Source organism: Penicillium griseofulvum (assembly GCF_001561935.1).
Source record: "Penicillium griseofulvum strain PG3 chromosome Unknown contig_6, whole genome shotgun sequence".
In the NCBI taxonomy this organism is placed as follows: Eukaryota; Fungi; Ascomycota; class Eurotiomycetes; order Eurotiales; family Aspergillaceae; genus Penicillium; species Penicillium griseofulvum.
In genome coordinates this window covers 1,844,856-1,854,911 of record NW_024467419.1, presented here as the reverse complement: position 1 = coordinate 1,854,911, position 10,056 = coordinate 1,844,856, and the positions used below count along the sequence as shown (strand labels likewise).

The following is a 10,056-nucleotide window of genomic DNA, read 5'->3' as shown; positions in this document are numbered from 1 at the left end:
TTACGAATTCTTGCAGTTGTTTCCCTCGCGATGATTGTGGTTGGTACTGGCGTTTTCTTTTGCTCACGATGAGCCGGAGTAGGATTTATTTCTATGAAGGGTGACTTTGGATAGGTCATCTACGTGCATTTCACAAGCCTATTTCCGAGCATTGAAATGAAAGAGTTTCTGGTCTTGAGACCTTGGATTGAATCCAGAGGTTTGTAGAGCATTATTTGTTCATTTTGTTCAATGTAGGATGGAGATTTACTTTGTTTGATCAACCCTCTTCCTCTCCGCCAGCTGGAGCATCGCCTTCATCTTCTGATTCGACTTCCACGGCAGCAAGCGCATCTCGCTGAGCCCTGGGAGCGCCCCGGGTCTTTTTACCAGTTTTGGGGCTGCCGGGGTCAGCAGCGGTAGGCGCAGTTGCGAGCTTAGCCGCTGGGATACCACCAGAAGTAACATAGAGGAAGTAACCCGCGGGGAAGTGATCGATGTGGTTGAAGAAAGAACCAAAGCTGCAGTCAGGGTTAGTATTGTTGTCTTAATGTGAAACCAAATGAGACAAAGGATTGAACATACCCAGCACTTTCTTCCTCCTCCCTGAAAATCCGATCATAGATTTCCCGCTGCTTGAACTCATTCATCTCTGCCTCAAACTTCTGGAAATTGATCGGCTGACGATCAAGACCCTGTGCCTTGTTATTGTAAGCGTCAAAAATGGGCCGCTCAAGCAAGAGGCCCAAACCAGGCGCTTTGGGGATAGCAATGCGCTCGGGGCCATAGGTCTCAGTGATCCGATCTGGATGGCAGCCCGAACGGACAACCATCGCAGCCATGGCGACCATCTTGCGGATCTGATGCATCATGAAACTCTGCCCATGGACCTTCAGGCTGAGCCACTCCGTGCCATCGATGATAATCGGTGTGGTGTTGACCTTAAATGACTTGATGTGTCGTTTCGCTGAGGGGTCCTTGTACGTCTTCTGGATTGTGTAGTTATGGAAGTTCTTGGTGCCTTCATAGCGGTTGAGACATTCCTGTAGGCGGGCGATGCGTGAAGCCGGTGCGCGGTAGGCTCGTTTCGCGGTCAGGTATGCCGCTTTGATGGCCTTGATGGCGTCGTTGATAGCCTTTTGCCGGGGGTCCATGACGAATGGCTTGGCCTCTACTTCGGCTGGTTGTTCAGCTGCGGGTTGTTCAGTTGCAGGCTGTTCGCTGGTCTCCTTCTGAGTGGCTTCCTCAGCTGGTGCCGAGGAGACCTCCTTCTGTTCTGCGGGTTGGAGTGCGTCGCGGGAGGACTCCTCCTGGTAGAGGGACTTTTCGACAATACTGCGGATGTCTTCCGGAAGAGTTTCCAAGATAGGCTTGATGTATTTCACATCAACATCATCCCAATAGCTTGCGACCTCTTCCTGTCGGGCTGTGACGGCATCCAGCTCGCCTGCCTTGTCGGCAAGCTCGACGATCTTCTTTCCAAGATAGGTGCTTGAGTGAGGCGGTAGGAGACAGTGACTTGGCATCAAATATTCGTAAACTCGGGAATCGCACATCTGGTAACAGCTGAAACTTTTGCTGGTGATTTCGTAACCCCAGACACGGATTTGAGGGTTGAGTTGGGCGTTGATTTTCTGGATAATATCCTCGTCTTCAACGATCATTTTTAGCGACACAACATTGCCCGCTGCGTGGACACCTTTATCTGTGCGGGCACAACGGACGAAAGAAGATTTCTTGGGATCCGCCGCATTCGCTTTGGAGACCGCGCCGACGTTGACGAGGGCCGTGAATAGATCGCCCTCAATGGTGCGTTGTTGCTCGTTCCTATGCCATACCTTGTCAGCCCAAGGAACGACCATACACAGAACAAGAAAAGACTTACAACTGCATCCCAGAGTATCCAGTCCCTGAGTACCCCATTAGAAGCGCGACCTTCTTTTTGGGTCGGCGCTCTTCGTTGTCGATCTCCTCCTTGGAGAATTGTGTCGCGTAGATCGGAAGGGTTACCTCTTCACCATTCTCAATCTTGCGACGCTTGGCTTCGGCCTTATCTTCATGACGCTGGCGCTTGTCTATCGCTTGACGACTTAATTAGTTAGCCGACAATGCGAAGAACGAGAGGTTATAATTGATATGCCATACCTCCATTCAGATCGCCCCATATCGCGGTTCTTACGCCTTCCACCACCTGGGCCTCCTGTTCCTTTGTTGTCGGCCATTGTATCCGCTGAAAGACCTCTGATAGCTCTGTACGAGGTGCAGATGGGTCGCGCCAAAAATACCGATAAGATTGACGAGTAATGGCGTGGTTTGCGGTATTCTGGGGGAGAGATCGACTTAGAATCAAAACTTTGGGTGCAGTTACGATCCCAAAAAGGCTCCGCTGGTGAATGATCGAGGGACGCATGAATGTTTCGGCGAAATTTGCCCTCGACTCCGCGTGGTTCATCTTTTCGATTATCTTGACACTAGTCCTCTAATGGCCTAGTGCATTGATAAACTAGACTAGCCCTATCTGGTAATATCTCAGCCTGAGGAATCAACTTGCATGTGACGTGAAGCTGCGGAATTGCAACGCTCATTGTTCAATCAACAAGGCACTACCTGTCGCTAAATCTCACCTTCACTTCTGTCGTGGACACCGTCACTCCTTTCTTGCCTTTGATTAAAGCATGCTTGTCTTGTCGAACTTCTGAACACTGCGACTTATAGCCTTGCGCTCCTGTTGAATTCTCCCCCCGGCCTTCTTCGCGACTACCATTTTTTGCTTGAAAGCTTCCACAGCCATGGATCTTTCAAAAACTCTTATCCGAACTGTGGCACGGGCCTTTTACGAGACCCGTCACATACTGGTTGTTGATGCGCTCTTCCTGCATTCAGTGTATGATGATACTCGATTTCTGTTGAATGGTCAATATGCTGACTAGCTACAGACTTCATGCTGAGGACCTCGCATTTTTGATGGGAATGCAACAAAAAGATCTCCGAAAACTTTGCGCCAGGCTTCGGGAGGATCGCTTGATCGGAGTGTATGTCACAACTCCCTGACACGACCTACAACAAACGGTGGAAAAGCAAAGCTGATCCAGTTCTATATTGATTATAGGAGCACACGCGCCGAGATACGTGATGGGTCTACTCGCCCAGTCAACCGCGAATACTATTACATCCCCCTGCACCCGGTTGTCGATGCGATAAAATACAAAGTCTCCAAGTTGACAGCCACCATCAAAGCGCAGTACACACCGAGTGAGGAGCGCAAGGAATATATTTGTGTACGATGCAAGTCCGAGTGGACCGAACTAGATGTATTGAGTTTGGTTGGAGAGGAAGGGTTCGAATGTCAAAATTGCGGCGCCATCCTGGAACGGACCGAGGATGTCAAGGGTGTGGAAGGAATCGAGCGAACGGGTCACGAGAAAAACAGTAAGCTTATGGCACAGCTTGACAACATGCTCAAACTGCTGAAGCAGATTGACTCGGTGGAAATTCCGCCGAATGACTTTGAAACAGCGTGGGATCACAAGGTGGAGGTTATCCGAAACCAAAACACACATCCAGTTCGTGCTGCGATTGCTGTTCCACCCAAGGCCCAGGATATTACACGTCCCAATGCCAAGACGGATGCCGCTGCACTGGAGATCTCTCTCACCTCAAGTGAAGAGAAGAGTGCCGCCGAGCAGGCCGAGGAGGCCGCTCGTAAAGCAGCACTCGAAAAGCAAAACGCGCTTCCAGTTTGGCACACACATTCTACAGTCAGCGCAGCACAGGCTGGCACTTCTCAGATCAAGACCGAGTTGGGCACCGTGGTGAAGCCTGAGCTTGCGGATGAGGACCAAAAGCCCAGTGTGGATGCCTTGGACGACAAAGTCGCCGCTTACTACGCTGAAATGGAGCGGGAGAAGGCACTGCAGGCTCAAGCAGATGCTAGTAGTGCAGACTCAGACTCAGACGAGGAAGACTTTGAGGACGTTGAGGGAATTTCCGGTCCAAGTGGACCCGGCACGCCTGCCATGGCTGGCGGCCTTACAAGTGTCCCTACCACATCCTCTGGGGGCGCTGGTATCAAGCGCGAACTCGAACCAACCTCGAGTGCTCCTCAATCATCTGTTGGCACCCCATCTACCCCTGCCGATGATGGGCCTTTGGTAAAGAAAATCAAGGTCGATCCTGACATCAAGCCTGATCCTGACGCCAAAGTTGAGTCTGATGTCAAGAAGGAGGCTGAGGAGTCTGATGAGGACGACGAGGAATTTGAAGATGTCTAACGAAACAATTAAAAAAATGGCCAACATTGGCGCTGGCGCCGAATAATTATGGCAGATCGGGGAGCCCCGGAGGCTTGCAAAACCACTGACATCGCGCATAGCCATAGAATTGCATATTATCGAATTCTCAAGACTCTATGAGAAACAAATTACATTGGTAAATTGACTGCAAACAGAAAATGAACACACTAAAGTTTGGCCATCATAGAATCCTGGTAGTAGAGTTGGATGACTCGTCGTACCCCTGCATCACTGTTAGCAATATGGTTCATCACAAAGTAGACGTCTTCCATTGGAATTCGAAACTGGTCTGCAAGATGGATGTTTGTGAACAGCTGCAGCTCTTTACAGGTCTCTATGAAGCCATGCCGACTAAGACTGACAGTCTTATCATCATGAAACCCGAAAGAAGAGCCAAAGATCACATATAACTGAGCCAGTGGATGCTGCTCATCGGACTTCCAGTCCAGATCTTCCCAATTCAAATCAAGTTTCCCTGGCAAAAGACGTATCGAAATCACTGACTTCCACCAGTTCGTCGCTTGATGCCGTGCTCGCTTCCCACTGACTGCATGAACACAACCATTGGTTCCCATAGCCAAATGGGCGATCAAACGATCAACTACCACGTCGACTGGAACCTCGTCAAAAGATACTTGGGAAGGATGTCCTGCTCTTGTTCCAATAATAGGCGAGCCAGCAGGGCTCAGTGCAAGCACAGCAGCAATCATTGTCGTTGGGCTCGATAGTGGCACATTGTATCCAGGAACTGGGAAATTTTGGGCCGGTCCGATGACAGACGGGCGCAAAATAAGCAGCTTATCCTTTACACCACTCTGAGCGAACAGATGGATAAGAAGTCGCTCTGTCAAGTTCTTTGCGTATGCGTAGGGCCATGGGAAGTCGTGCGCTCTATACGCATCGCTAGAGCCACTCTCTTTCACTTGTTCCCATTCCTTGATCACGTTTGGATGACGGCTGGGATCATAGATGACTTCTTTAATCTCGACTTCGATGCCTTCAGTGGGAGGTAGATGGGCATTTGAATATGCAGTTGAGACATAAACAAATCGATCCAGACTCGGGCAGGTCAAAGCAATATCTGCCATTCTTTCACTGGCTCTGATAATGACATCTGATAGTGCATCGAGGGGCTTCGCGAGATTGATAGAGGATGCTGAGTGAATGATAACATCGACCTCTTGTCTAAGTGTATTTAATTCATCCGGCGAAAGCCCAAGGTCTGGTGAGAGGATGTCACCATTCATGACCGTGATGCGATTCATGCGAAGAAGCCTTTCGACTGTTGCCGATGATAGCGATTCTGTCCATTTAGATCGAAGTTTCCTATACATTGAGTTGTCAATCACTTATCCCCAGCATATGCATCTTAGGCTGAACTGGAACTGACCCTATCCCTCCTCTGCACAGCATATATACGTGACACGCGGATGTTTGCGTGAGCAAGCGATATACAACAGCAGTCCCCAGGAAGCCAGTCCCCCCAGTGATGAAGATGGTCTTGCTATTGTAATAGTCCCACATTTTGGATATAAAACCTGATATTCCGCAGAAGTTTGTAGATGTAGACTCTATTTAAGGGAGATATCATAAATCATCATACTACGGCTTCTACCAAGGGAACCATTCTTATCTAGTGATCAACAAGCCCTTGCCTGGAAAACTCTCAACCACTATGTATATATAGGTTGTACAACATAGCATCACCAGCAGGGCTATCACATTCTTGCCTTGGTTTTATGGTTCGATTGCTAGACCTACATAGTTACCCCACGTCGACTTTCATGAAACCCCTTGCCATATTTCTCCAATCAAGACAGATAACCACAACGCCTGAGTACATGAATTTCCCTGAAGATATCACTTGATACTCTACTCGCCGTGTAACGTGTACTGGAGTTTTTTTCCGGTGAAGAACAAATGCCGATCAGAACATCCCTTGTGTCTTCAGTCGAAGCGGAAACATACTCCGCCTGTACCGAGTCATTCTGGACAGAAACTCTAAATTAATGCGGGAAACCAACTACATTATTGTGGATTTGTCCAGGGGGTACTCGGTCAAACACCAGTGGGTATCAGGCGACACTTCTAGATCAAGATGTAGTGAAATGATATTAATAGTAACGGTGGAGTTGGAAGGTTAATCACATCCTAGGACGTCTTCAGCAGCATTATGACGCAGGAGATACTGTTTGCTGTTGGAAGCTGCGTGAAGAGGAAGGGTTTACCAGTCAATTCCTTCTCGCTGAGTGAGGGTGTCGTCGGTATTTCCTTGTTCTGCTGATACCTGAAGCAGTTGGCTCATAGTGTTGCATCGCCATAGTGCTGTCTCGTGCTTTCAAGGATATTGATGCTCTTAATCAAGTAAGCGTCTGGTATGCCTTGTCGCGTTTGTTGATGTCTAGCAGCATTAAATTTTGATGTTCCAGTGACCAGGATGGTCATTTTAAAGGAGATTGGTTAGGATACCTCTAGGGTTGTCGGCTCATTTGACTCAGCGGAGCCTGCTCCTCCTTGGATCTAGCAAGAAGCTCATCTAGCATGACATACGGTGGCACCGAAGACAGTATTAGAGATGAGCTAGATGATCACCTCGCGACAACAACCTTGCGCTGCTTAGCCCACATCGCGCTATCCGTGGTGAAAACACGTGCCGTTTAGTTTTCTGTTCGATGCAAGCCACCTGGGGATGATGAAATCACTGCATAGCAGATCTTTTCATGGTCTAGGTGAAAAAAATATGATGTGGACACAAATTATGTTCATCGCGTGGGGTTCAACTCGATATATTTTGGCTAAACACACCTAAGCAACTCCATAGTCATATAGACTGCCCCTGTTATGTCAATTAGATAGTCACCTGTTTTGTGGTTCTACTATTGGATTGAAAAAAGGTTTCTTTCTAGGACTTCTAATCTCCGCAGGGCCTCTACAAATATTCTATATCAGCCAGGTCTAAAATTAATGACCTTGCTAGATCTGTTCACTACTCTGGAACTAGGGCTGGAATATTCCCGTGCCTTTCCGAGGTCTAAGCTATTGCTTACATTATCACTAAATTTCTCACTTTTGAAGGGACCATCTTCGCTCTAAAATATACCGGTGCAAAAGCAAATCGAACACTCAAAACCTAAGCCGTGTTTTAATCTATTGTTTGTTCCAGCTGAAAATCATATCCGTAGCATGTTTGATGCTATTAAGTCGAGTAAATCAAGTTCACTTACAGTCCCGTAATCTTCAGGATTTGTATCGGCGAGCGTTGGGTTGTATTGACGTACTTTTGTCCAGGTCAACGGAAACGACTGGTTGGGATAGTGAGGAAACAAGTTAGAGCTCTTGGTTATACTTGACATATGTAGTAGATATGCCTAAAATGATGTGAGGTAAATAGGATAAGGAGTGATTTGATAAATTGAGATTGCAGCCTAAAGCCATGTAGCTTACGAGGTCCCCCACTCTACGATGACATTTGCAGGACCCTCAGATATTACTTCCCCTATTGTAAGAACGCTTTAGTGTTGATGAGATTCTTACCAAATTTAGACATGGAGTCATGGCGATACTAAAATGGCCCCGGATATATTTCCAATCTTCGGAGTTTCTTATAGTTTGTTGGAATTATATATTTGAACTCCCGCGTTTCCCTTTTGCTTTGCTGACATGCTGACATAGTAAAATATCTCAGTAAAACATGGCGACAACACTATTCTGCCTATTTCTATTGGTAGCTGCTAGTCTTTATGGCTTTAGCCGAGTTATATACAATGTCTTTTTTCACCCACTACGAAATTTCCCTGGGCCTTGGATGGCCGGGGCGACATCGAGTTGGAAAGCATATAAAGAAGTTATCAAAAAGGAGTCTGCAGTTCACGAGCTCTTTGATCTTCATAAGCAATATGGTATGAAGAAATAGATCATATGAGAAATTTTCTCTTTAACATTCCTAGGTGATATTGTCCGTGTTGCTCCGAACGAGGTGAGTTACGAATGAACCCAAGTCTACACTTCTCTATCTGGCTTGTAGGGCTTCTTTAACTCACCATATCACAGCTCCATTTTGGAAGCCCCGGTGCGTTCCACGATATCTACCATAGCAGCAAAAGGTGGGACAAAGATACGGGTCTTTACCGAACTCCCGGGGTTTCATCCGGATCCTTCACATTTTTGAAGTATGCACAGGCAAAGGAACGGCGGGAGGTGATTCTTCCAATATTCTCCAAAAAAGCTATTAATAGTCTTGAGCATCTGGTCTGGCGAAATGTGAGTGCCTTGCCTTGCTTTTGACGGCAACCCATACATCTTAACCGTCGTTAAATTACTCGTTTCAGGCAAACCGACTTGCATCTTCCATCGCTAGAACTAATGCATCAAAACGCTCCGTCGACTTACTCTACGCATTTCGATCATACACTCTGGACACCATAATGTGCTTCACATTCGGCAACTGCATAAACGCCCTGGATGCACCGGCGTTTAGCGACCCTCTAATTCTAGCCATGGATGCTAGCCTTGTCATGATACCCTTAATGAAAAACTTCCCTATAATCCGAGACCTTATCTTCGCCGTGCCACCGGCCCTTGTTATGCGTCTCATTCCAAACGCCCAAAAGCTTGCTCCACGGCTGTATCAAGTCCGGGATCTCGTCCAGCAGCAGCTTCAAGTCGTCCTAAACTGCCCTTCAAAGCTCGATACCGTCCCTCACCAGACCCTATTTCACCGCATGCTCGACCCGGAATCATACCGGAGCAAGGAAGTCCTGAATATGACAGAGCTACATGACGAAGGATTCACGCTCATCTTCGCAGGCGCCAACACCGTAGCCGACACCTTGCTCATGGGTCACTGGCACGCAATGCAGAACCAGACCTTGCTAGCCCAACTGCGAGGCGAGATCCTAAAAGTCTGGCCCGACATCGAAAAGCAGCCGTCCCTGGCAGATCTCGAAACCCTACCACTCCTTACCGCTACCATCAAAGAATCTCTCCGCTTCATTCCGTCTGGCGTATCCCTAACACGCGTCGTACCAGCAGGAGGTGCCGTGATAGCAGGAAAGCTGATTCCCGGCGGGACGGTGGTCGGAATGGCTATTTTGCATGTGCATCAGAGCGCGGAAGTGTGGGGCGAGGATGCGCTTGTGTTCCGACCGGAACGATGGCTAGATAGCGCAGAGAAAGCAGATGCCAGGAATGGGAAGAGTGAGTTGGATCACTGGCTCGTTCCGTTTAGTCGAGGGCCGCGCATGTGCTTTGGTATGAATTTGGCTTGGGCGGAGATGTATATCGCTTTTGCGACTATGATTAGGCGCTTTGATTTGACTATTGATGGCACTACAGCGGAGGATATGAAATGGCGCGAGTGCATTGCGGCTTACTACCCTAACAGGCACTTGCATGCGTGGTGCTGCCCGGTTGGGACTGGAAGGTGAAGTGAAGAGGTGTTTATATAGTTTTGTGGTATGAGATACATTGGAGATCATACCAGAGATATAGTTAGTCGTCGCGCAGTCTTGACGATATATAATATCCTACATACACGAATGATAAATATTGCTTTAAACATAGGCTTAAAGATTTAATGTATCAGTTCTCCCTGATAATCAGTCTAACATGCATATAAATACTATCGAGGATATGTACTTTTATTCTCTTAATGAGCCGTGGTGCTTAAAAGCCCGCACATGTACTTCGAAAGGTTATGCACGGGTAAATATCCCAGTTTAACACCGACAAGTAAACAAATACAAACTTTTTGAGATAGGAAAATCCCTATACTCCAAAATTGAGT

At 47.6% G+C, this 10,056-nt stretch overlaps 4 protein-coding genes across 4 annotated transcripts; 2 read left to right on the top strand and 2 right to left on the bottom strand.

The window, feature by feature from the left end:
* Nucleotides 1-259: 259 nt before the first annotated feature.
* On the bottom strand, nt 260-2,431 carry PGRI_077840 (pseudouridine synthase PUS2; the record flags this gene model as incomplete). Its single annotated transcript, XM_040795498.1, has 4 exons — nt 260-500; nt 565-1,806; nt 1,865-2,060; nt 2,125-2,431. 4 exons carry the CDS (start codon nt 2,429-2,431, stop codon nt 260-262), a joined length of 1,986 nt encoding a protein of 661 aa, XP_040653175.1.
* A 337-nt stretch (nt 2,432-2,768) lies between these two features.
* Nucleotides 2,769-4,250, top strand: PGRI_077830 (putative transcription factor TFIIE complex alpha subunit; the record flags this gene model as incomplete). The annotated part of the gene is made up of 3 exons (XM_040795497.1): nt 2,769-2,863; nt 2,916-3,011; nt 3,089-4,250. The coding sequence occupies 3 exons, from the start codon at nt 2,769-2,771 to the stop codon at nt 4,248-4,250; spliced, it is 1,353 nt and encodes a 450-aa protein (XP_040653174.1).
* Nucleotides 4,251-4,438: 188 nt separating this feature from the next.
* PGRI_077820 (Male sterility, NAD-binding) lies at nt 4,439-5,536 on the bottom strand (the record flags this gene model as incomplete). The annotated part of the gene is made up of 1 exon (XM_040795496.1): nt 4,439-5,536. The coding sequence occupies one exon, from the start codon at nt 5,534-5,536 to the stop codon at nt 4,439-4,441; it is 1,098 nt and encodes a 365-aa protein (XP_040653173.1).
* Nucleotides 5,537-8,076: 2,540 nt separating this feature from the next.
* PGRI_077810 (cytochrome P450) lies at nt 8,077-9,697 on the top strand (the record flags this gene model as incomplete). Its single annotated transcript, XM_040795495.1, has 4 exons — nt 8,077-8,170; nt 8,219-8,247; nt 8,322-8,531; nt 8,600-9,697. 4 exons carry the CDS (start codon nt 8,077-8,079, stop codon nt 9,695-9,697), a joined length of 1,431 nt encoding a protein of 476 aa, XP_040653172.1.
* Nucleotides 9,698-10,056: the final 359 nt, after the last annotated feature.